Source organism: Anser anser, assembly GCF_964211835.1.
Source record: "Anser anser genome assembly, contig: HAP1_SCAFFOLD_34, whole genome shotgun sequence".
Classification (NCBI taxonomy): domain Eukaryota; kingdom Metazoa; phylum Chordata; class Aves; order Anseriformes; family Anatidae; genus Anser; species Anser anser.
In genome coordinates, this window is record NW_028154129.1 from 2,207,870 (window position 1) to 2,230,112 (window position 22,243).

Below are 22,243 nucleotides of genomic sequence, written 5' to 3' on the forward strand. Positions count from 1 at the left end.
AGCCAATCGCAGAGTGCTTCGGGAGATTGGCGCTCCCGCCCGCCAATCGGAGAGCGGAGAGGCGGGACGGAGGGAGCCTGAGGGGTGGAGGAGCGAGGTAAAATGGCGGCGGTGTGAAGTGCGGGAGGAGCCGCTCCAGCGCGGGCCCCGAAGCGGCGTGCGGGGGCCCGGGGGAGGGCAGGGCGGCGGGTGGCGTTAACGGGGTGTCCCCCCCACACAGGCCCCGCCGGCGCCGGGTCCCGTAGGATGGCGCTCCGCGCTCTGCTGAGGGCCGCGGCCTCCCTGCGCGGCTCCGGTGCGTATCCCCGTCCCCTCCCAGCACTGCTCGGGGCTCCCCGAGCCGCCCCGCGGCCGCTCATTCCCCTCCCCCCCCCTTTTCCTCCCCGCAGCTCTCGGAGCGCTGCCCCCCGCTGGGAGGCAGCCAGCGGCCCCGGGCTTGCAGCAGGCCGCCGGCATGGCCACCCTGAACCAGATCCACCGGAAGGGCCGGCCCGCGCCGCCCCCCTTCAAGCTGGGGCCCACCTTCGGGCGGCCGCAGCTGAAGGGGGTGGTGATCAAAACCCTCATCCGCAAGCCCAAGAAGCCCAACTCGGCCAACCGCAAGTGCGCGCGGGTGCGGCTGAGCAACGGCAAGGAGGTGGTGTGCTTCGTCCCCGGCGAGGGCCACAACCTGCAGGAGCACCACGTCGTGCTAGTGCAGGGAGGCCGCACGCAGGACCTGCCGGGGGTCAAGCTGACCATCGTCAGGGGCAAGTACGACTGCGCCCACGTGCAGAAGAAGAAGTAAACAGCAGCGAGAGACAGCGGAGGGGATAACGGGGTCGGTTTTTATGCCATTAAAGCCCTGCGGCCCGGACGCGCTGCGTGCTGTGTGAGGGGGGGTGAGGGGAGGGAGGGGCGTAAATAGTGGCTAGCCCCGCCCCCTTCCGGTTTGTGCAGGGCCCGCTTCCGGTGCCGGATCCAAGATGGCGGCGCCCAGGGTGCTGCTGGCGGCGGCCCGGCGGGTGGCGGCGGCGGCGGCGGCGGGGGGGGGAGGGCGTGGCCGGCGCGCGGCAGGGGGCGTGGCCGGGCGGAGCCGGCTGTACGAGCACGCGCGCGAGGGGCTGAGCGCGCGGCCGCGGCTGGACGTGGAGGCGCTGAGCGGCCGCGAGCTGGAGAGGAGGCGGGGCCCGCTGCGGGAGGGCGACCTGCGGGACATCGTGAGCGGGGCGGGGCTTCGGGTGGGCGGGGCCTGGCGGGGCTGCGGGACAGAGGGAGTGGGGTGGGGGTCTGGGGGTGGGCGGGGCCTGGGAGAGGGCGGGGCTTCGGGGTGTGGGAGGTGGGCGGGGCTTCGGGAGGTGGGCGGGGCTTCGGGAGGTGGGCGGGGCTTCGGGTGGGCGGGACCTGGGGACCAATGGGGCGTCCCAAAGGGGGCGGGGCTTCTGGGGGCGTGTCCCCGGGGGGCGGGGCCTCGGGGAGCAGCCGGCTGGGCCCGGAGCGTTCTAGGGGCGGGGCTTGCGGCATGGGCGTGGCCTGAGGGCAGGCCCCGCCCCCAGCTGCAGACCTGGGCCCGCCTGGGCGAGGTGCGCGCCGCCATCGCCCGCCTCGAGGCCCAGAAGGACGACGTGGCCCGGGGCGTGCGGGAGCTGGTGGTGAGTGCCCCAGGTGTCCCCAGACGTCCCGACATTGTCCCCAAATGACCCCCAAATTGTCCTCAAACGTCCCCAAATGTCCCTAAACATCCTCAGATGTTCCCAAATGACCCTAAACGTCCCCAGATTGTCCCCAAATATCCCAAAATGTCCCCAAATTGTCCCTAAATATCCCAAAACATCCCCAAATTGTCCCCAGATGTTCCCAGATGTCCCTAAACGTCCTCAGATGTTCCCAAATGACCCTAAACGTCCCCAAATTGTCCCCCAAAATCCCAAAATGTCCCCAAATGTCCCCAAATGTCCCCAGATTGTCCCCAAAAATCCCAAAATGTCCCCAAATGTCCCCACATTGTCCCTAAATATCCCCAAACGTCCCCAAATGTCCCCAGATTGTCCCCAGACATCCCCAGATGTCCCCGGACATCCCCAAATTGTCCCCAGATGTCCCTAAACGTCCTCAGTTGTTCCCAAATGACCCTAAACGTCCCCAAATTGTCCCCAAACTGTCCCTAAACATCCCCAAATTGTCCCCAAAGTGCCCCTAAATGTCCCCAAATGTCCCTAAATGTCCCCATCTCTCACCCTCTCTCCCCCCCCAGGCCTCCCACGCCAAGGACGCGCTGCAGGCGGTAAGACCCTGGGGCAGGAGGGGGCGCCCGGTGCCCCGGACCCAGCTGGGGGGGGGGGGGGCACAGGACGCTCGTCCCTGTTCCCCCCCCAGGTCCCCGAGTACGCGGCGCTGCGGGCGCAGGGGCGCCAGGTACGGCTGCAGCTGCAGGCGCTGCTGGCCGAGGAGGCGGCACTGGACGAGCGCTTCTACCTCAAGGCGCTGCAGCTCCCCAACCGCACCCACCCCGAGGCGGTGAGCTGGGGGGAGGGGCACTCCCAAAACCCCCTTTTTTTGCCCCCAAAACCCCCTGCCCCCCCCCCCCCTCCAACACCCCTGCTCCCGTCTCCTTCCAGCCCGTCGGGGACGAGAGCCAGGCCCGGGTGATGGAGGTGGTGGGAGAGAAGCCAGGTAGGGGGGGACCCATGGGGGGGGACCTTTTCTGGGGGGCGGGACCGACGGTGGGGGGTGCAGGGAGGAAGAGGAGGGTCCCCAGGGTGACGAAGGCTCCCTCCTGTCCCCGCAGTCTTTGACTTCCAGCCGAGGGGACACCTGGAGCTGGGCGAGGCGCTGGACATCATCCGCCAGCGGTGAGTTCCCCCCCCCGCCTTTATCACATCCCTCCCAATCCAGCACGGGGACCCCCCCCGGGGGAGGCAGCCCCCCCCCTCCGTGGGGTGACAGCCGTGTCCCCGTGCCAGGCGCCTGTCGCACGTCTCGGGGCACCGCTCCTACTACCTGTGCGGGGCGGGCGCACTGCTGCAGCACGCGCTGGTGAGCTTCGTCCTGGCCAAGCTGCTGCCCAAGGTACGGCCACCATCGAGGGGGGGGGACACACGTGTGTGACCCCCCCCAAATCCTAAATTCCTACCCCAAATCCTTAAATCCCCCCCCGAAATCCTTAAATCCCTCCCCCCAAACGCTCCTCTTGCTCCAGGGCTTCCTGCCCATGACGGTCCCCGACCTGCTGCGAGGCGCTGTCTTTGTAAGTGCCCCCCCAGGGGGGTTTGGGGTCCTGCCCCCCCCCAGCACGAAGTGACACCCCTGTCCCTCCCCCCCACCCCAGGAGGGGTGCGGGATGCAGCTCAACGCCACCCCCTCGCCCGTCTACACCATTGACCCCGCGCGCTTTGAGGACCTGTGCCTGGCCGGCACCTCCGAGGTGGGGATCGCAGGTGAGAAATGGGGCAAAAGGGGAGGGAAACGGGGAAAAACGGGGGGGAAAACAGGGAAAAACTGGACGAAAACGGGGAAAAACGGGGCCAAACTCCCCCTTTTCCCCCGTCTCTCCCCCCAGGGTACTTCATGGACCACGCAGTGCGGCTGCAGGACATGCCCATCAGGTACGGGGGCTGTGGAGGTGCTGTGTGGGGCCAGGGGGGCACCGGGGGGGGGGGGCTTTATTGACTGCCTGCCCCCCCGCCCCCCCCAGGGTCGTCTGCTCCAGCACGTGCTACCGCGCTGAGACTGACACGGGCCGGGAGCCCTGGGGGCTCTACCGCGTGCATCAGTTCACCAAGGTAGGGGCGGGGGGGTGCTCAGCACCACCGGGGGGGGCTCAGGACCACCGTGGGGGGGGCGCTCGGGACCACGCTGCCCCCCCAGGTGGAGATGTTCGGGGTGACGGCGGCCGAGAGCGGGACGGAGAGCGAGGAGCTGCTGGATGAATTCGTGGCGCTGCAGAAGGAAATCTTCTCCGAGCTGGGGCTGCACTACCGGTCAGTCTGGGGGGGCGAGGAGGAAGAGGAGGGCGGGGGGGGGCCCTGCCCTGTGTCCCCCCCCCCCAATATTTCAGTCCCGCTCCCCGCAGCGTCCTCGACATGCCCACGCAGGAGCTGGGGCTCCCCGCCTACCGCAAGTTCGACATCGAAGCCTGGATGCCCGGCCGGGGCAAGTACGGGGAGGTGAGAGCAGGGAGGGGGCAAATTAACCCGGGGGGGGCAAGTTACCCCCCCAGGGCGTGCTGGGGGTGGGATTTGGGGGTCCCCACAGTGTTCCCCCCCCCCGTTTTAGATCTCCAGCGCCTCCAACTGCACCGACTACCAAAGCCGGCGGCTCAACATCATGTACAGCGACGGGGCTGGGCGGCTGCGCCACGCGCACACGGTGGGTGCTGAGCCCCACCCAGGGGGTTTGAGCCCCACCCAGGGGGTTTGAGCCCCCCCCCAGGGTTTTTTCCAAGCCCCCCCATCCCTTCACACCCCATCCTTTGCCCCCCCCAGGTGAACGGCACAGCCTGCGCCGTGTCGCGGATGCTCATCGCCCTCCTGGAGTGCAACCAGCAGCCGGTGCGTGGCGGGGGGGGGGGGGACACGAGGTGGGGGGGCGCACAGAGGGGGGGCTAACGCTTCTTTTGTCTTTGTCCCCCCCCGCCAGGACGGCAGCGTTCGCGTGCCCCCCGCCCTGCAGCCCTTCGTCGGCCGCGCCGTGCTCACGCAGCCCCCAGCGCCGCTGCTGCGCTACATCGGCCCCAACCAGCCCGGGGGGGGGCCAGGGGGGGCCGAGGGGGGGGCCCATGCCAGGGGGGGCACGGAGGAGCCTCGGGGGGACACGCAGATGCCCCTCCCCTCCCCAGAATGTTAACGAGCCCCTCAAATAAACGCCGCTTTCGCCACTCCCCCCAGCAATAAAACATCGACAGGCGTTTCATGGGATTTGGGGGGTGGGGGGGCACATGGAGGGGGGCTGCCCCCCCCCTTTTATTTTTTATTTTACAACGATTGATAGAAATCCTCTATGCTACGGCCAGGGAGAAGGGGCAGGAGGGGGCGTGTGGGCCCCCCCAAAGTCCAGCCCATGGCTTCGGGGGGCCCCGATAAATAGGGGAAGGCAGCTGCAGGTCCGGGGGGGCGGCCCCGCAGGTCTGGGGGGGGCCCTCAGTCCACGCAGCGGCCGCTGTTGATGACGATGTCGTCGTATTCCTCCTGGGGGGGGGGGGGGGGGGACACACACAACGGCATTCAGCCCCTCCCGCAAAATCTGGGGGTGCCCCCCCCCGGGGACGTGGGCAGTTTTTTTGGGGGGGGGGGAGGATGCGATTTCGGGGGGGGGGGCTACTCACGCCGCTGCTGTCGTTGCCGTCGTCGCCGTCGTCGTCCTCGTCGTCGTCCTCGCTGTCCTCCGAGTCGCCGGGGGGGTCGGGGGCCCCGAAGGCGCGCAGCAGCTGGGGCAGGCGGGGGTCGGGGCGGTGCCGGGCGCTGTAGAGGGGGGTGCGCCCCCCGTACCCCCGCGCCGCCGGGTCGGCCCCCGCCCGCAGCAGCAGCTCCGCCAGCTCGGGGCTCTGCGCCTCCACCGCCAGGTGCAGGGGGGTGCGGCCACAGCTCGGCTCCTTTTATTTTGGGGAGAAACACACACGCACACGGGGGGGGGGGGGGGTCAGGGATGGCATCGTGCCCCCCCCCACACCCCCCCCCGGCGCGGCCGCGCTCACCGCTTTGTTGAGGTCGGCGCCGGCGCGCAGCAGCAGCTGCACCAGCTCCACGTCCTTGCGCAGGACGGCGACGTGCAGGGGGGTGTAACCTGGGGGGGGGGCACGGGGACGTCACCGGGATGCCCCCCCCCGGCATCGCGTGTCCCCCCCCAACGTCCCCGTGCCATAACCCTGCGGTGTGTTCTCTGTGTCCCCACGCCCCCAGCCCCGTTTTGTCCCTCTGTATCCCCCCCACGTCCCATATCCTGCATCCCCCCCCGATCCTGTGCCCCCCTCCCGTGTCCCCCCCAGTCCTGTCCCCATCTCATCTCCCCCTGTATCCCATCCCATGTCCCCCCCTATATCCCTTTCCCCCCCCGATCCCATTTCCCCCCCCATATCCCATTTTCCCCGTTTCCCCCTCCAGATCCCATTCCCCCCCCCCCGTACCCTGCCCGTACCCCCCAACGCCCCCTCCCACCACCCCCCCCGTCCCCCCCCCACCATCATAATTCACGCTCTCCAGCTGCTCCCGCGTCTCAGCGGCGGGGGGCGCGTGGGGGGGCCCCAGGAGGTGGCGGGCGCAGGCGGGCTGCCCCTCGCGGCAGGCCAGGTGCAGCGCCGTGTGCCCCCCCCGCTCCTGCACCCCCGGCCCCGCGCCCGCCGCCCGCAGCTTGCGCACGAAGGCCGGCAGCCCGAGGATGACGGCGAGGTGCAGCGCGGTCTGGGGGGGGGGGGGTGAACACAAATAAAAGGAGGTTTTAGCTTTATTTAACACTCCCCCCCCCAGTATACACCTGTCCGCCCCCCCCGGCCCCGTTACCTGCCCCAGGTCGTTCTGCAGGTCCAGGTACGCCGTGCCCTCGGTGCGCTGCAGGATGGAGTCCAGGAAGGCCTCGTGCTCGTGGATGACGGCGAGGTGCAGGGCCCTAAAACAGGGGCGAGGGGGTCAGCACGGCCATGAAGTGGCCCTGTCCTACATGGGGGGGGGGGGGGGGGGGTCGGCCCGATCCTAAAACAGGGGGGCGCCCTGATCCTACAAGGGGGGACCCCGGCCCTACAAGGGGTGGTGCCCCGATCCTACAAGGGGGGGCGCCCCGATCCTACAAGGGGGGGGGCGCCCCGGTCGTAAACGGGGGGGGGGGGCGCCCCGGTCCTAAAACGGGGGGGGGGGGCGCCCCGGTCCTAAAAGAAGACAGGGAGAGCCCCCGGCCCTAAAACAAGGGGACGCCGCCCCGCCCCCCCCCCCCGGTCCTGGTCCCCGGTCCGGGTCTCCGCCCCCCCCCCACCGTCCCCGGTCCCCGCCCCCCCCCCCCCCCATTCCGCCCCCCCTCACGTGTCGCCGTCCTCGGTGACGAAGCTCAGCACGTGCCGCAGCCAGGCCTCGGGGTCTGGGGCCGCCGCCGGGGCCTCCTCGTTACCGGGGGGGACCCGGGCAGGCCGCCGGGCCCCGGGAGCGGGCCGGGGCTGGCGGGCAGCGGCGCCAGCTGCCCGTCGCCCAGCGAGCCCAGGCCGCTGTCACACCACTCGTCGCCCTCCGGCCGCTTTCCCCCATCGCCCGCTGGCGGCGGCGCCGCCGCCTCCGCGGCCGCCATGCCGGGGCCGCGCTCAGGCCGCCATGGGCCCGCGCCGCCGTCCCGGGAAATCCCCGGTAATGGAGGGGGGGGGGAAACGGCGCGCGGGGGGTGCCGGGAGTTGTAGTCCGACGGGTTCAGCCAATAGGCGCTTCCCCGCGCGGGGGGTGCCGGGAGGTGTAGTCCGCCCGGACTCCCGATGGGTTTCAGCCAATCAGCGCGGCCCCGCGCGGGGCACGCCGGGAGGTGTGGCGGCGCGGGGCACGCCGGGAGTTGCCCATGTCGGCCGAGGACGGTAACCGGGGCCTGGCGGGGGGACGGGGGGCGGTCCGGTGGCGGCGCCCCCTGACACTCCCCCCCGGCCCCCTCCCCCTTTGCCCCGCAGCGCCCGGTGCCGAGGCCGGCGAGGAGGCGGAGCCCGAGGGCGGTGCTGCGGGGGAGGCCGAGAGTAAGGGCCGCGAACCGGGGCGGGGGGGGGGGGGGTGGAGGGACCGGGGGAACCGGGGGGGGTTTAACGGCGCCCCCCCCCCCCCCCGCAGTGGAGCTGCTGCGGAGCCTCCTGGCGCGGACGCTGGGCCTGGGCTCGGAGCCGGCGGAGCGGGTGCTGGACGAGCTGTCGCTGCCCGGCGTGGCCCGGTTCGTGCAGAGCGGGCGGTGCCGCCGCGTGGTGTGCATGGTGGGCGCCGGCATCTCCACGGGTGAGCGGGGCCGGGGGGGGGAACGGGGGGGGTTAACGGGGCCGGGGGGGGTAATGGGGACAGGGGGTAACGGGCAGGTAACGGGGCCGGGGGGTAATGGGGACAGGGGGTAACGGGGGGCTTAACGGGGCCGGGGGGGTCGCTGACGTTGCCCCCCCGTCCTCCCCCCGCAGCCGCCGGGATCCCCGATTTCCGCTCGCCCGGCACCGGGCTCTACGCCAACCTGGCGCACTACGCGCTGCCCTACCCCGAGGCCATCTTCGACATCGCCTACTTCAAGGTGTGCGGGGGGGGCTTCGGGAGCCCCCCCCTCAGAGTCCTGACACCCCCCCAGGGCCCTGCCCCCCCCCCCCCCCCCCCGGCTTCATTTTCCCCTCTCTTCTCCCCCAGGAACACCCGGAGCCTTTCTTCGCCCTGGCCAAGGAGCTGCTTCCAGGGCAGCTCAAGGTAAGAAAAGGATCCTGGGGGGGACAATGGGGGGGGGGGGGGCACACGCCATGCCCCCCTTAAATTCTGTGCCCCCCCCTTAAATCCTGTCCCCCCCCAGCCCACCGTATGCCACTACTTCATGCGCCTGCTGAAGGAGAAGGGGCTGCTGCTGCGCTGCTACACCCAGGTGTGCGCCCCAAAACATTTCCTGCCCCCCCCCCCCGTCTCCAAGGCCCCCCCACCGGCTCTAAGGCCCCCCCCGGTGCGAACGCCCCCCCCTCACCCCCAGAACATCGACACCCTGGAGCGGGTGGCGGGGCTGGAGCCCGAGGAGCTGGTGGAGGCGCACGGCACCTTCTTCACCTCCCACTGCACGCGGGCCTCCTGCCGCCAGCCCTACAGCCTGCACTGGATGAAGGGTAACGGCGGCCGGGGGGGGGCACGGGGGGGCTCCCAGTGCTGCCCCCCCCCCCCGGAAAATAAAAAAACCCTGAGCTCTGCCGGCCCCCCCCTGCCGCAGAGCGCATCCTCTCGTCCCTCGTCCCCAAGTGCGAGAAGTGCCAGAGTGTGGTGAAGCCAGGTGAGGGGGGGGCGGGGATCCAGTGCCCCCCCCCCCTTAAAATTTTAAAGTGTGGGGGCACCACAAGTGTTGCCCCCCCCCGTTTTTATTCCCTTCTACATCTGTCGGCCCCCCCTCGTTGTTGTTCCCCTCCCCAGACATCGTGTTTTTCGGTGAGAGTCTCCCCTCGCGCTTCTTCACGCTGTTGCAGTTGGTGAGTGCTTTGCGGGGGGGGGGCCACGGGACGAGGGGGGGGCCACGGCCTCACCCCCACATCCCCCTGTCCCCCCCCCCCCCAGGACTTCCAGAAGGTCGACCTGCTCCTCATCATGGGCACCTCGCTGCAGGTCCAGCCCTTCGCCTCCCTCGTCAGCAGGTCGTGTGCCCCCCCCCCAGGGCGTCGTGTCCCCCCCCATGTCGTTGTGTCCCCCCCCCTTGTGTCATTGCCCCCCCCCGTGTCCTCTGCCCCCTCACCTGCCCCTTTCTCGCCCCCCCGCAGGGTCCCCGCCAGCACCCCCCGGGTCCTCATCAACAAGGAGAAGACGGGGCAGGTGAGGGGGGGGGGCAAATGGGGGGGGGGGCAATTGTTAATGCCCCCCCCGTGCTATTTCTCTCTTCCCCACCCCCCCAACCCCAGAGCGACCCCTTCATGTCCCTGATGGGTTTCGGCTGCGGGATGGACTTCGACTCGGACAAAGCCTACAGGTGGGGGGGGGGGGGTTGGGGGGGTCGGGGGGGGGGGGTAGAGGGGGCTCGGGGGGGGGGGGGTCCGGGAGGATTGGGGGGGGCACATTGGGGTGGGGGGAACAGGGTCCCCCATTTACAGCAGCTGGGGGGGAGAAAAGCAGCTGAGCTCTCTTTTTTTCTTATGGGGGTGCTGAGGGGTTATGCCCCCCCCTCACAAATAGGGGGGCTACCCAATCAACCTCCCGCCCCCCCCAAAAAAAATCCCGCTCTCCCCCCTTCCCCAGGGACGTGGCCTGGCTGGGGGACTGCGACCAAGGCTGCCTGGAGCTGGCGGAGCTGCTGGGCTGGAAGGTACGGCCCCCCCCCCCCCCCATGATTTGGGGGGGGTCCCATGGCTGGGGGGGGGCCCGGGGGGGTCTCACAATCCGGGGGGGGGTCACTTACACCCCGTCCCCGCAGGAGGAGCTGCAGGAGCTGGTGAGGAAGGAGCACGCCGCCATCGATGCCAAGGCCCGGGGGGGCGACAAAAAGGCCCCGGGGGGCAACGGCGAGGGTGGGGGGGCAGGCAAAAAGGCCGGGGGGGGCAAGGAGGAGGGGCGGGGGGGGGGCCCCAGCAAGCCCCAGGAGGGGAGCGGGGCCCCCCCGCCGTAGGGAGGGGTGGGGGCAGTAAAGGGACGCGTTTCAGCCCCAGTTGTGTGTGGTTTGTTTTTTTGGGGGGGGGGGGACATGTTTGGGGGGGGCATTTAGGGAAGGGGGGTTGGGGTGGGGGGCACTGGGGGTACTGGGCCCCAGCCCTGGGGGGTCTCAGTCCCTTTTGGGGGGCTGTGGGGGGGTCCCAATTGGTGGGGGGGGTCGGAGGGGGGGGCCCCAGCACTTTGGGGGAGATTCCAGTACTTTTGGGGGTTCTGGGGGGGCTTCAGTCAGCCTTTTGGGGGGTCCTGGCCCTCTTTGGGGGCACTTGGGGGGCGGGGCAATTTTCATGGGGGGGCAGCCCCTTTTGGCGGACTCTGGGGGGGGTCTCAGCCTCTTGGAGGGGTCCCAGAACTTTTTTGGGGGGGTCCCTGCAATTTTGGGGGGCCCTGGGGGGGATCCAAGCCCCTTGGGGGGGGGGGCACAGCAATTTTCGGGGGCTCTGGGGGGCCCCAATGGGCTCGGGGGGGGGCAGCACTTTTGGGGGGCTCTCAGGGGCCTCTTTGGGGGTCCCAATACTTTTTGGGGAGGATTCGAGCACTTTTTGGGAGGGATTCCAGCACTTTTAGGGTTCGGGGGGCACCAACCGGCCCCGGAGGGGCTCTGAGGGCTTCTGCCCCCCCCCCCCGGGGGTCCCGCCGTAGCCAAAGGTGGTGGGCAGGGCCAGCTCTGAGGGGCCCGGCCAATCAGAAGTGAAGCCTGAGGGTGGCGGCCAATCTGAGCTGGAGTTGGGGTTGATAGGCAGCTGGCTTGGCCAATAAGATTCGAGCCCCCTTGCGCGCCCTGGGGTTGTCCCCGAGGGAGAGCCCGAAGGGGTCGTGAGAGGCAAGAGCAGGAGCCAATCAGAGCTAAGGGATGTTGATCGGCGTTCCGTTCGACCAATAGCCTCGCGACCCGCTGCCGAAAGGCCTTCTGGGGAACTCAGCGAGTCGGGAAGAAGAAGGCGGAGCCTCGGCGCAGGGGCCGTGAAGATGGGCGGGGCGCAGCCCAGACGGACAGCCTCCCCAGCCAACCAGCTCGGTGGGCGGGCGAACGGACGCGCGCCCCAGCCAATGAGAAGCGCCTCCCGCGCTGACAGCCAGGAGCGCCGCCGAGCCCAATCGCGGCGGTGGGCGGGCCGGAGGCCGAGCGGGCCAATGAGGCTCGGGCCCCGCCTGAGTGGCGGCGGCGCCGCCCAATAGGGGCGGGGCGGAGGCGGCGCGGCGGAGCGAGGCGCCATGTCGCGGCGGCGGTGGCGGGGCCCGCAGAGCGCCGAGGGCGGCGGGCGCGGGGCCGACATGGGCAAAATGGCGGCGGGCGGCGGCGGCGGCTCGGGCCGCTACTACGGCGGGGGCGGCGAGGGCGGGCGGGCCCCCAAGCGCCAGAAGACGGAGAACGCCGAGCCCCCGCCGCACGGGCCGGGGGGGCCGGGGGGGGGCGGCGGAGGGCCCGGGGCGGCCGGAGCGGTGAGCGGGGGGGGGGGGGGGGGGAGGAAGAGGAGGATGGGAGAAAGGGGGGAGGAAGAGGAGGAGGAGGAGGAGGGAGGTGGAAGAGCAGGGGGAGGGGGGGAGGGGGGAGGGAGAGGAGGATGGGAGAAAGGGGGGAGGAAGAAGAGCAGGGGGGGGGAGGGGGAGGGGGGAGGAAGAGGAGGAGGGGGGAGGGGGGAAGAATAGGGGAGGGGGGAGGAAGAGGAGGAGAGGGGAGGGAGGAAGAGCAGGAGGGAGACGAGGAGGGGGAGGGGGGAGAGGAGAAGGGAGGGGGGAGGAAGAAGAAGAGGAGGAGGTTGGGAGAAAGGGGAGGAAGAGCAGGAGGGGGAGGGAGGAAGAGGAGGGGAGGAAGAGGAGATGGAGGAAGGAAGAAGAGGTGGGGGAGGGAAGAAGGAGGGAAGAGGAGGAGGGGGGAAGGAAGAAGAGGGGATGGGGTGAGGAAGAAGAGGGGATGAAGGGGAGAGGAAGAGGAGAAGGAGACGGGAAGAAGAGGAGGGGGGTGAGGAGGAGGAGGAACGTGACGAAGAAGAGGAGGGGGGAGGAGGAAGAGGAGGAGGGGGAAGGAAGAAGAAGAGGTGAGGAAGGAGAGGAGGAGGGGGCTAAGGGGTATAGCCCTGAGGGCTGGGGTCGGGGGTGCTGGGAGCTGAGGGGCGCTCTGCACCCCCAGGACGAGGGGAGGGTGCGCATGGGGCTGCGGGACCCTTTGTGGGGTCGCTGCCCCCTGCCTGCCGCAGGGATCTGGGGGGGACCAAGAGCTCAGCAACCCTGGGCGCCGCGCTCTGACCTCCCCCTGCCCCCCCCCCAGGAGAACTATGACGACCCCCACAAGACGCCGGCGTCCCCCGTGGTGCACATCCGCGGGCTGATCGACGGCGTGGTGGAGGCCGACCTGGTGGAGGCCCTGCAGGAGTTCGGCCCCATCAGGTGAGCGAAACCCCCGGGGGGCAGGGATTGGGGCCCCCGAAAAGCCAATCCCCTCCTCCGGGGGCAGGGATTGGGGCGCCCCGCCACCCCTCTGAGCCCGTCCCGAGCCCGTCCTGCCATCCCGCAGCTACGTGGTGGTGATGCCCAAGAAGAGGCAGGCCCTGGTGGAGTTTGAGGACATCCTGGGCGCCTGCAACGCCGTCAACTACGCGGCGGACAACCAGATCTACATCGCCGGGCACCCCGCCTTCGTCAACTACTCCACCAGCCAGAAGATCTCGCGCCCGGGCGACGCCGACGACTCGCGGGGGGTCAACAACGTGCTGCTCTTCACCATCCTCAACCCCATCTACTCCATCACCACGGTGCGTGGCGGCTTGGGGGGGGGGGGGGGCGCTGGGGGAGGTTTGGGGGGCGTCAACACCACGGGGAACGCGTCCTGAGGGGGTCCTGAGCGGCCTCGAACCCGATCCCCCTCGTTTTTGGCACTGTGGCTGTGCGGCTCGTTGCCCTTGGGGGCGATTTGGGGGGTCCTGGAGGCGGCCCCCTCACCGTGCCCCCCCCCCGCAGGACGTGCTCTACACCATCTGCAACCCCTGCGGCCCCGTGCAGAGGATCGTCATCTTCCGCAAGAACGGCGTGCAGGCCATGGTGGAATATCCTTCAGTGCCTGGGGGTCCGCGTCGGGCTCCGCCGCTCCCCGGGCGGTGTTTCGGTGGCTGCGCCCCCGGCGAGGCATCCCTTAGGGGCCTGCCCACTCTCGGCCCCGCTCCCGGACAGGGAAAACGGCCATAAAACACCTTTTTGTCCCCAATTCCTTAACGCCGCGCACGTTCGACTCGGTGCAGAGCGCGCAGCGCGCCAAGGCGTCCCTCAACGGGGCCGACATCTACTCGGGGTGCTGCACGCTGAAGATCGAGTACGCCAAGGTGAGCCCCCCCCCGCCGTCCCCGCCCCCCCCGCGGCGCCACGCCGCCGGTGCTGACCCCGCTGTCCGTCTGTCCGTCCGCCCCGCAGCCCACGCGCCTCAACGTCTTCAAGAACGACCAGGACACGTGGGACTACACCAACCCCAACCTGAGCGGCCAAGGTAATCCCCGCCGGCTCGGGTGCAGCCCTCACAGCGCTCCCGTTACCCCGATGCCGCCCGCCCGCCCCCCCCTCCCCGCGCCCCCAGCCGTGCTCGAGGGGCTCGGGGGGGGCGAATTGGGTGGAAAAATCCCCGTTTCGAGCACCGGGGGGGGGGGGGGGGGGTCTCTCGGGGGCTCGTCCCGCGTGTCGCCCGTCGGGAAGGCTCGGGTTAAGGCGCTTGGAGCGAGGGGAGCCTGTGCGCGGGTGGGTCTGGGGCTTTTTTTTTTAATTTTTGAGGAGTCTCTGGTCGGGGGGGGGTCTCAGGCGGGGTGCAGGCAGCCCCCCCCGCGCGCCTCGGCCTCGGGACTTACCGCAGCGGGGCCGCGCGTGGGCGAAACCGGGGGGGAGGCGCCGGCTCCCGGGAGATTTACCGGGGCGAACGCCGCCCGAACCCCCCCCCCCGGGGGGGTCCCTCCCGGTCCCGTTTGAAAGCCGGGGCTGTCGGCCTCGAAGCGGGGGCGGCGGGCGCGGGGGGGGTCGCCGCGGTCCCCGCCGAGGAATCGCTGCCTTCCCCGCCGGACGGCCGGACGTCCCCCCCCTCCCCCGTTTTTAAACGGGGATCGTACCACGGCGGAAGTCCCGACCTGCCTCTGCACACTGCTCACACCACCACACAGTGTAGAAAAGCCAAAAAATAACCAAAACCAAACAAACAAAAACAAAAACAAAAAACCTCACTCGGAGAAAACACGCAGCATCCAGAGCCAAGCAGCACCCAGAGCTCAGTGCAGCAAGGACACGGCCCCGCGGCCCAAGGACTATCTGCAGCACAGAGAAAGAGGCGCCGCGTGCCCCAGCAGACACTCCTCTTACTTAAACCAAGGCACACCGAGCCCGAGAAGGTACACACGCCTAGGAAACACGGCCCAGAGGGTCCTCAGCACACGGCCGGCGGCGCCTTTATCGGAGAACGGAGTAGATCCGAGGCCCTCCAAGACTTAGGATGGCGCTCAGCGCGGGTTGCTGGGGGAGGGCAGCTCCTTTGCTCGCTCGGCTTCCTCCCGCGGGCCTCACCTGCCGCCGCTGCCAGCGCCGCCGAGCGGAGGAAAAGCAAAACCCAAAGCGAGCCCCGGGGCACACAGAGCCCCGGCAGGCCGTAGCTGGGCCGCGCGCGCCGCACGCGCGCGCTCACAGAGGAGACACGCACACCGCGAGCAGCGCCCCGACACCGACACCGCACACCACACGGAGGAACACTCCCCCTCACCACCCCCTCGGCCGGTACCTGAGGTACCTGAGGGCCGAGCAGCCGTGAGACCTTGCCTCGCGAGAGGCTTTTGCTTTTTGAAGGATTCTCCTTTGGTCTAAAGGATTTGACTTTGCTTTGAGGATGTCAGGCTTTTTTTTTAAAGATGTCAGGCTGTTTTTTTTTTTTTAAGGACTCGAGCCTCTCTTAACGATGGTAGGTTCTTTTAAGGAGTTGAGGCTTTTAAAAGAGCTTAGCCTTTTCAAAGAGACTTTAGTTTTTTTTTTTTAAAGACTGCTTTTTTTTTTATTTTTTTAGAGACTTTGCTTTTTTTTTTTTTAAGAGACTTTGCTGTTTTTTTTAAGCGAATTGTAGCGGTTCCGTGCCTTTGACCTGTGTTTGTGACTCTGAAACCATGTGATGCAGGGTCGCAGTGTATGTTTGATGGGCCGCCATCTTTCACAACTGTGCTAACTCACTCTTGACGCGTCCAATGGTAAGAGAAAGAGCGCGTTTTTCCCCGGCGCGGGGCCCGCCCGCCCCCCCCGCTGTAAGTAGCCCTTTTCCGTCCTTGTGGGGCTGGCACCGGCCTCGGAGCAGGCGAAGGGAAGAGAAGAGCGACCTGAGCGCGTCCCGGCCGCGGCTGGCGGCTCCTCTCACCGAGTCCCGCTGGGGCTTTGCTGCCTGTACCGGTCTCGCCCCCCCCCTCTCCCCTTTGTCGGGGCGGGGGGGGTGGATGTCTTGCCACTTTGTTTTAATTTCTTCCTGTACGTTAATTTATTTGGTTTTAGTTTTTGTTGTTTGTTTTTTTTTTTTTAATGGTCGTTAAAAGAAACCGGCGGCGGCCCGGAGCTGGGGGCGCGCAGCGGGGGGCGCTGCAGGCAGCCCCGTCCCGGTCCCCGCGGGCGATTTGGGGGGGGGGGACGGGGACACGGGAGGGAAATTTGGGTGGGGGGGGGGCAGCAGCGGGGTGGGGGGGAACGGGGAGAGGGCTCAGGCCCTCCGCTCCTGGGGGGGGAGGGGGAACAAAACGCCTCCAGGAGCCGCCTGGGACCCCCCCCCCCCTCCCCCTCAGAAAGCCTCCGGGGCCAGGGCGTCAGGGACTCGGAGGGGGGGACCCCGGAGCTGCGTCCCCCCCCCTCCCCGTGACGCTTGTGCCCCCCCCTCTGCTTCCCCCCCGCAGGCGAGCCCGGCGGCAACCCCAGCAAGCGGCAGCGGCAGCCCCCCCTCCTCGGGGACCACCCGGCGGAGTACGGTAGGGCACGGGGCAGTGGGGGGGGGTACGGGGGTGCCGGCGGGGGTCCCAACCCTCTCAACCGTGCCCCCCCCCCCACAGGAGGCCCCCACGGCGGCTACCACGGGCACTACCACGACGAGGGCTACGGCCCCCCCCCGCCCCACTACGAAGGCAGGAGGATGGGGCCCCCCGTGGGGGGGCACCGCCGGGGGCCCAGCCGCTACGGCCCCCAGTACGGGCACCCGCCCCCCCCGCCGCCCCCCCCCGAGTACGGCCCCCACGCCGACAGCCCCGTGCTGATGGTGTACGGCCTGGACCAGTCCAAGATGAACTGCGACCGCGTCTTCAACATCTTCTGCCTCTACGGCAACGTGGAGAAGGTGAGCGCGGCCGGGCGCCCCCCCAACACCCCCCCGCAGGGCGTTTTGGGGCAAAACCCTCGGAAAATGGCTCGTTTCGGGTGTTCCCCAGGTGAAGTTCATGAAGAGCAAGCCGGGCGCGGCCATGGTGGAGATGGCGGACGGCTACGCCGTGGACCGCGCCATCACGCACCTCAACAACAACTTCATGTTCGGGCAGAAGCTCAACGTCTGGTGGGGCCCGGGGGCCGGGGGGGGGGCCGGGGGGCGGCACCGCGGCCGTGCTGACCCCCCCCTGTCCCCGCAGCGTGTCCAAGCAGCAGGCCATCATGCCCGGGCAGTCGTACGGGCTGGAGGACGGCTCGTGCAGCTACAAGGACTTCAGCGGCTCGCGCAACAACCGCTTCTCCACCCCGGAGCAGGCGGCCAAGAACAGGATCCAGCACCCCAGCAACGTGCTGCACTTCTTCAACGCCCCCCTCGAGGTGACCGAGGACAACTTCTACGAGGTGCGCCGCCAGCCTTCCTCCCCCCGCCCCCCCCTCCTCCTCCTCCTCGCGCCCCGCAGGGCCAAACCCCCCCCCCCCCTGTTTCGCGTGTTTTTGATGTGTTTTCGGCGTTGGCAGATCTGCGATGAGCTGGGCGTCAAGCGGCCGTCCTCCGTCAAGGTGTTTTCGGGGAAGAGTAAGTGCGGGAGGGCAGGGAGCGGCCGCGCGGGTGCTCCCTGCCCCGGCGGGGGTCCCGGGGGGGCCGGGACGGGGGCGGCACGGCCGCCCGCAGCCGCCGGGCTGAGGAAGGGGCACTCGTCCGCAGGCGAGCGCAGCTCCTCGGGGCTGCTCGAGTGGGAGTCCAAGAGCGACGCGCTCGAGACCCTCGGCTTCCTCAACCACTACCAGATGAAGAACCCCAGTAAGTGGCCGCGGGGGGGCTAAAGAGGCCAAAACAACCCCAAATTCACCTTTATTGAACCCCAAACACCCCCAAATTCCCCCGATTCGCCTTTGCTAACCTCTAGTTAAGCTGAAACAATCCCAAATTCACCGTTATTTAACCCCAAACACCCCAAATTCCCCCAATTCAGCTTTGCTAATACCTAGTTACGCCAAACCACCTCTACTTTCCCCTTTATTTAACCCCAACCCCCCCACCCCCCAAATTCCCCTCTGCTTAACCCGAACCGCCCCCGAGCCCCCCAACTTCACCTTTATTTAAGCCAAACCACCCCGAAGCCCCCCCCTTTCCCCCCAAACCCCCCTGAACTCCCCCAGTTCCCCTCTATTTACCCCCAACCACCCCCGGTTCCCCCCATTTACCCCCACCCCCCCCGGCCCCCCCCCCTTTCCCCCCCCTCACTGTTAACCCTCTGTCTCCCCGCAGACGGGCCGTACCCCTACACGCTCAAGCTCTGCTTCTCCACGGCCCAGCACGCCTCCTAAGCGGCCCCCCCGCGGGGCCCCCCCGCCCTCGTCGGTTTGGTTCATTTTCCTTTTTTTTTTTTTTTTTTAAAAAAAAAATAAAGCCAAGTGGAGCAGAGGCCACCCGCGGCGGTGCCCCCCCCCCCCTTTTTTTCTCCCCCCCATTTTCACCCCCCCATTTTTAAGGACGACTGTGCGTGTGCCCCCCCCGCCACCCCCCCTCCCTCCCCCGCCGCCGGGGCCCGCGGCGCCTTTCAATAAACGTTTGGAAAACGTCGCTGCCGCCGCCGTGGGGGCTGGGGGGGGGTTGTGGGCAGGGCCCCCCCCCGTTGGGGGGGGACCCTTGGGGGGGGGAGGTTTGAGGGCACTTGGGGGGGGAGGTTTGGGGTGCCCGGGGTGGGGGGGGAGGGGGGTTGGAGGCACCCCAGCGCTGCGGCCTTTGGGGCATGGGGCTGGGGGGAACCGAGGGGGAGCCCCGGGGGTGGGGGCGGCTCCCGGTGCCCCCCCTCCCCAGCGCCGTGGGGGCACCGGGCTCGGGGGGGGGGGGGGGGGGGGGGGGGGGGGAGGAACGGGGAAAATGCGGCGCTTCCGGGCTGGGGGGAGGAGGAGTGAAGCTGCTTCCGGTCCGCCGGGCGGCGCTTCCGCCAGGCCGGGGGGCGGGAGGGGCGGCGCTCTGGCCCGCCCACTCGCTGACCTCGGGGCCTGGAGGACTCGGCGGCGGCTGATGGCGGCGCTGGCTGCGGGGCTGCGGGGGGGACGTGAGTGGGGGGCGGCGGGACCCCCCTCCCGGGACCCCCAGCCCCTTGCCCAGGGACCCCCCCTTGTGCCTTCCCTGAAGCCCCCGGGCCGGCCAGGAGCCCCCCAGACCCCCCCGGGACCCCCCCCGGGATCCCCTGGGATCCCCCCAGGGCCCCCCCGTGATCTCCTCCCCAGGGACCCCCTGTGCCCTCCCCCTGCCCCCCCCCAGGACCTCCCCAGTTCCCCCCAGTCCTTCCCCAGCGCCTCCAGTCCCATCCCAGTGCCCCCCAGTTCCCCCAATCCCATCCCAGTGCCCCCCAGCCCCCTCCCACTGTCCCCCAACCCCTTCCCATTGCTCCCCAGTCCCCCCCCAGCCCGCCCCCAGTCCCACTGCCCCGTGCCCCCCCCCGTAACCTCCCCCCCCCCCCCCCAGCTCTCCGCCTGCTGGCCCGGCTGATGGCGTCGCAGGCGGGGGGGGCACCGCCGCCGCCCCCCCGGGACCGCACCTTTGAGACCCTGCGGGTGACCCCCGAGCGCGAGCACGTCGTGCACGTGGAGCTGCACCGCCCCGACAAGCGCAACGCCATGAACGCCGCCTTCTGGAGGTAAGGACCCCCCCCCCCGGGGGTTTATCTGCCCCCCCCCACCCCGGGGATTGCCCCCCCCCCAGCGCCGTGTTCTCCCCCCCCCCAGGGAGATGGTGGAGTGCTTCCAGGACATCGCGCAGGACCCCGCCTGCCGCGCCGTCGTCATCTCGGGGGCCGGGAAGATCTTCACGGCAGGTGGGTGCCCCCCCCCCCGACACTGGGTGCCCCCCCCTCGACATTGGGTGCCCCCCCTTCACCAGATACCCTCTTTTCTCATTGGGTGCCCCCCCTCCATTGGGTGCCTCCCCCATTCATTGGGTCTCCCCCTCCTTCACTGGCTTCCTCCACTTCGTTGGGTGCCCCCCCACTTCGTTGGGTGCCCCCCCTTCACTAGCTACCCCCCTCCTTTCGTTGGGTGCCCCCCCATTCATTGGGTGCCCCCCCCCCTTGACTGGGTGCCCCCCTCTTCATTGGGTGCCCCCCCTTTATTGGGGATCCCCCCCCTTCACTGGGTGCCCCCCCCCCCCCGAGTGCCCCCCCCCCAATCTCCAGGACCTGCCCCGTGGGGTTTCAGGGCCGTTTTGTCTCCTTTTAGGGGATCTCAGCAGCGGGGCTGTGCTTGAGCCCAGCTGAGAGGGGGGAGAGGAAGGGGGGGACCTGGGGGGCTCGGGGAGGGGTCCGGGCACCCCTGAACCCCTCGGGGGGGGGGGGGACGACCCCAGGGATCGACCTGGTGGAGATGGGCAGCGAGTTCCTGATGGTGGGGGGCGAGGACACGGCGCGCAAAGCCTGGCAGCTGCAGCAGAAGATCCGCCAGTACCAGGAGAGCTTCTCGGTGCTGGAGAAGGTGGGAGCAAAAGGATGCCCCCCCCCCCCAGGCCCCTAACGCCCCCCCCCAAGCCCCTAACACCCCCCCCCGGCCCCTAATCCCCCCCCCCTTCCCCTAATTCCCCCCCCCCCCTTCCCCTAATTCCCCCCGTCTCTCCTGCAGTGCCCCAAGCCGGTGATTGCTGCCGTGCACGGTGCCTGCATCGGCGGAGGTGAGCGGGGACACGGGGGGGGGGGGGGTGTGGGGGGGGGGGCACGGGTGGGACATGGGGGGTGGGTGGGGGGGGGGCACGGGTGGGACATGGGGGGTGGGGGGGGACCCCCCCGTGGACCCCGAGGTCTTTTTTTGGCAGGCGTCGACCTCATCTCCGCCTGCGACATCCGCTACTGCACTGAAGACGCCTGGTTCCAGGTGAAGGTGGGTGTGGGGGGGCCCTCGGGTGGCCCTGGTGGCCCCAGGGACCCCCCAGTTGGCCCCAGGGACCTTCAGCCAGCCCTGGTGGCCCTTAAACGTCCCCGCCACGTCCCTGGAGCCCCTCGGGGGCTGCTCCTCTTGGTGTCTCCTGGGATGTCCCCGTGTCCCCCGGGGTGTCCCCAGGCAGGCCCTGGGGTGTCCAAGCGGCCCTGGGGGATACAGCTCCTGGGATGTCCCCATCGGCCGGGGGGGGGGGGGGGGGGGCTTCAGCAGCGCCACGTGCTCCTGCGTGGGCCCTGTGTCCCCAAGATGTCCCCATCATGTCCCCACGATGTCCCCGTGTCCCCACGCGCCTCCCTGTCCCCGCAGGAGGTGGACATCGGGCTGGCGGCTGACGTGGGCACCCTGCAGCGCCTCCCGAAGATCGTGGGCAGCCAGAGGTGGGGGGACACCGCGGTGGGGGGGGGACACACCGGGGTGGGGACCTTGGGGGGGGGCGGGGGAGGGGGGGGACACCCCACATTACCCCCCCCGTGTCCCCCCGCAGCCTCGTCAACGAGCTGGCCTTCACTGCGCGCAAGATGATGGCCCCCGAGGCGCGGAGCTGCGGCCTGGTGAGGTGAGGAGCGGCCCCGGGGGGGGGGGGGGGGCGTCCTGGGGACACGGCAGGGTGGGGTGGGGGTCCCCGTGCCGGCCCCGTCCCTGCTGGCAGCCCCGTTTCCCCCGCAGCCGCGTCTTCCCGGACAAGGCGGCGCTGCTGCGGGGCGCCCTGGAGCTGGCGGCCGCCATCGCGGCGCGGAGCCCGGTGGCCGTGCAGGGCACCAAGGTGAACCTGGTGTACTCGCGGGACCACCCCGTCGCCGACGGCCTCCGCTTCATGGTGAGGCGCCGCCCCGGCCCCCCCCGCGGCCCCATCCCCATCCCCGTAACCGCCCCTGACCCCGTGCCGTGCCCAGGCCGCCTGGAACATGAGCATGCTGCAGACCGACGACATCCTCAAGTCGGCGCAGGCGGCCATGGAGAAGAAGCGCCCCGAGGACGTCGCCTACGCCAAGCTGTAGGGGCGGCTGTAGGGGCGCCGCGGCCCCTCCGCAATAAACGCGGCTGTGCCCCCCACCCCGGCCCGTGTCCTTCCTTAGCCCCGAGGGGGTCCCCAGGGCACCCGGGCGGGGCTGCAGCGGGGTCCCATGGGGTGTATGGGGACGCAGAGGGGGTGTGCGGGGACATAGTTACCCACTGGGACACGGGGAGGGGTTATGGGGGTCCCAAATGGGAGGCGTAGGGGGCACAGAGGTGTCTATGGGGACAGAGCGGGCTTTATGGGGTCCCAAAGGGGGTGTATGGGGCACAGAGGACATGTGGAGACGGGGACAGGTATGTTTAGGATCCCATAAAGGGTGTAAAGGGCTTAATGGGGGCCCGAAGGGTGGCTGAACGGGGTGCAGCGCTGCCTGTTGGGTTTTGTGTCCCAGCAGAGCATAGATGATGGCCCAGAGGTGTATATGGGACCCGAGTAGGGTTTATAGGGGCCCAAAGGGGGGGGGGTACTTGGTGACAGGGCGGTGTCTGTGGGGCTACAGGGGCTGTAGAGGGCCCCAAAGGGCAGGTATGTGATGACACGGAGGTGTTCAGGGGAAAGGCGTTTATTGGGTCCAAAGGGTGGGTTTGTG

The 22,243-nt window shown here is 69.5% G+C and overlaps 6 protein-coding genes across 12 annotated transcripts; 5 read left to right on the forward strand and 1 right to left on the reverse strand.

Moving 5' to 3' along the window:
* Positions 1 to 23: 23 nt before the first annotated feature.
* On the forward strand, positions 24 to 856 carry MRPS12 (mitochondrial ribosomal protein S12). Of its 2 annotated transcripts, XM_083853047.1 has the most exons (3): positions 24 to 97; positions 221 to 295; positions 390 to 856. In XM_083853047.1, the coding sequence occupies exons 2-3, from the start codon at positions 247 to 249 to the stop codon at positions 785 to 787; spliced, it is 447 nt and encodes a 148-aa protein (XP_083709173.1). In that variant the 5' UTR covers positions 24 to 97; positions 221 to 246; the 3' UTR covers positions 788 to 856. The 2 variants fall into 2 exon arrangements, with proteins under 2 accessions (XP_083709173.1, XP_083709172.1); XM_083853046.1 differs by lacking the exon at positions 24 to 97 and having other exon boundaries at positions 104 to 295.
* A 94-nt stretch (positions 857 to 950) lies between these two features.
* SARS2 (seryl-tRNA synthetase 2, mitochondrial) lies at positions 951 to 4,863 on the forward strand. 3 transcript variants are annotated; one of them, XM_083853039.1, is made up of 16 exons: positions 951 to 1,199; positions 1,536 to 1,631; positions 2,234 to 2,263; positions 2,356 to 2,496; positions 2,598 to 2,652; positions 2,768 to 2,831; positions 2,943 to 3,048; positions 3,179 to 3,226; positions 3,308 to 3,416; positions 3,539 to 3,584; positions 3,674 to 3,761; positions 3,847 to 3,959; positions 4,052 to 4,145; positions 4,255 to 4,347; positions 4,464 to 4,529; positions 4,618 to 4,862. In XM_083853039.1, the coding sequence occupies exons 1-16, from the start codon at positions 966 to 968 to the stop codon at positions 4,822 to 4,824; spliced, it is 1,590 nt and encodes a 529-aa protein (XP_083709165.1). In that variant the 5' UTR covers positions 951 to 965; the 3' UTR covers positions 4,825 to 4,862. The 3 variants fall into 3 exon arrangements, with proteins under 3 accessions (XP_083709165.1, XP_083709167.1, XP_083709166.1); XM_083853041.1 differs by having other exon boundaries at positions 951 to 980; positions 4,618 to 4,860; XM_083853040.1 differs by lacking the exon at positions 2,234 to 2,263 and having other exon boundaries at positions 4,618 to 4,863.
* Positions 4,864 to 4,901: 38 nt separating this feature from the next.
* NFKBIB (NFKB inhibitor beta) lies at positions 4,902 to 7,330 on the reverse strand. Its single transcript, XM_083853043.1, is given in 7 exon segments — positions 4,902 to 5,165; positions 5,303 to 5,569; positions 5,672 to 5,760; positions 6,155 to 6,374; positions 6,474 to 6,579; positions 6,987 to 7,078; positions 7,081 to 7,330. Coding segments are annotated over 7 exon segments (987 nt in total). The 5' UTR covers positions 7,246 to 7,330; the 3' UTR covers positions 4,902 to 5,117.
* A 99-nt stretch (positions 7,331 to 7,429) lies between these two features.
* Positions 7,430 to 10,287, forward strand: SIRT2 (sirtuin 2). The gene is made up of 14 exons (XM_083853042.1): positions 7,430 to 7,519; positions 7,610 to 7,672; positions 7,764 to 7,922; positions 8,096 to 8,202; positions 8,313 to 8,369; positions 8,470 to 8,538; positions 8,641 to 8,770; positions 8,872 to 8,931; positions 9,069 to 9,124; positions 9,210 to 9,286; positions 9,410 to 9,461; positions 9,548 to 9,615; positions 9,882 to 9,948; positions 10,057 to 10,287. Exons 1-14 carry the CDS (start codon positions 7,504 to 7,506, stop codon positions 10,246 to 10,248), a joined length of 1,173 nt encoding a protein of 390 aa, XP_083709168.1. The 5' UTR covers positions 7,430 to 7,503; the 3' UTR covers positions 10,249 to 10,287.
* Positions 10,288 to 11,471: 1,184 nt separating this feature from the next.
* On the forward strand, positions 11,472 to 18,127 carry HNRNPL (heterogeneous nuclear ribonucleoprotein L). Of its 3 annotated transcripts, none has more exons than XM_083853081.1 (13): positions 11,472 to 11,732; positions 12,559 to 12,677; positions 12,805 to 13,042; positions 13,248 to 13,333; positions 13,510 to 13,606; positions 13,695 to 13,767; positions 16,178 to 16,249; positions 16,331 to 16,611; positions 16,703 to 16,824; positions 16,898 to 17,099; positions 17,217 to 17,274; positions 17,404 to 17,499; positions 17,968 to 18,127. In XM_083853081.1, the coding sequence occupies exons 1-13, from the start codon at positions 11,505 to 11,507 to the stop codon at positions 18,024 to 18,026; spliced, it is 1,731 nt and encodes a 576-aa protein (XP_083709207.1). In that variant the 5' UTR covers positions 11,472 to 11,504; the 3' UTR covers positions 18,027 to 18,127. The 3 variants fall into 3 exon arrangements, with proteins under 3 accessions (XP_083709207.1, XP_083709205.1, XP_083709206.1); XM_083853080.1 differs by having other exon boundaries at positions 11,473 to 11,732; positions 17,371 to 17,499; XM_083853079.1 differs by having other exon boundaries at positions 16,178 to 16,611.
* A 488-nt stretch (positions 18,128 to 18,615) lies between these two features.
* On the forward strand, positions 18,616 to 21,870 carry ECH1 (enoyl-CoA hydratase 1). Of its 2 annotated transcripts, XM_083853054.1 has the most exons (10): positions 18,616 to 18,763; positions 19,177 to 19,348; positions 19,437 to 19,525; positions 20,053 to 20,177; positions 20,322 to 20,370; positions 20,512 to 20,576; positions 20,943 to 21,013; positions 21,121 to 21,192; positions 21,303 to 21,453; positions 21,530 to 21,688. In XM_083853054.1, exons 1-10 carry the CDS (start codon positions 18,730 to 18,732, stop codon positions 21,632 to 21,634), a joined length of 933 nt encoding a protein of 310 aa, XP_083709180.1. In that variant the 5' UTR covers positions 18,616 to 18,729; the 3' UTR covers positions 21,635 to 21,688. The 2 variants fall into 2 exon arrangements, with proteins under 2 accessions (XP_083709180.1, XP_083709179.1); XM_083853053.1 differs by lacking the exon at positions 20,943 to 21,013 and having other exon boundaries at positions 21,530 to 21,870.
* The last annotated feature ends 373 nt before the right edge of the window (positions 21,871 to 22,243 follow it).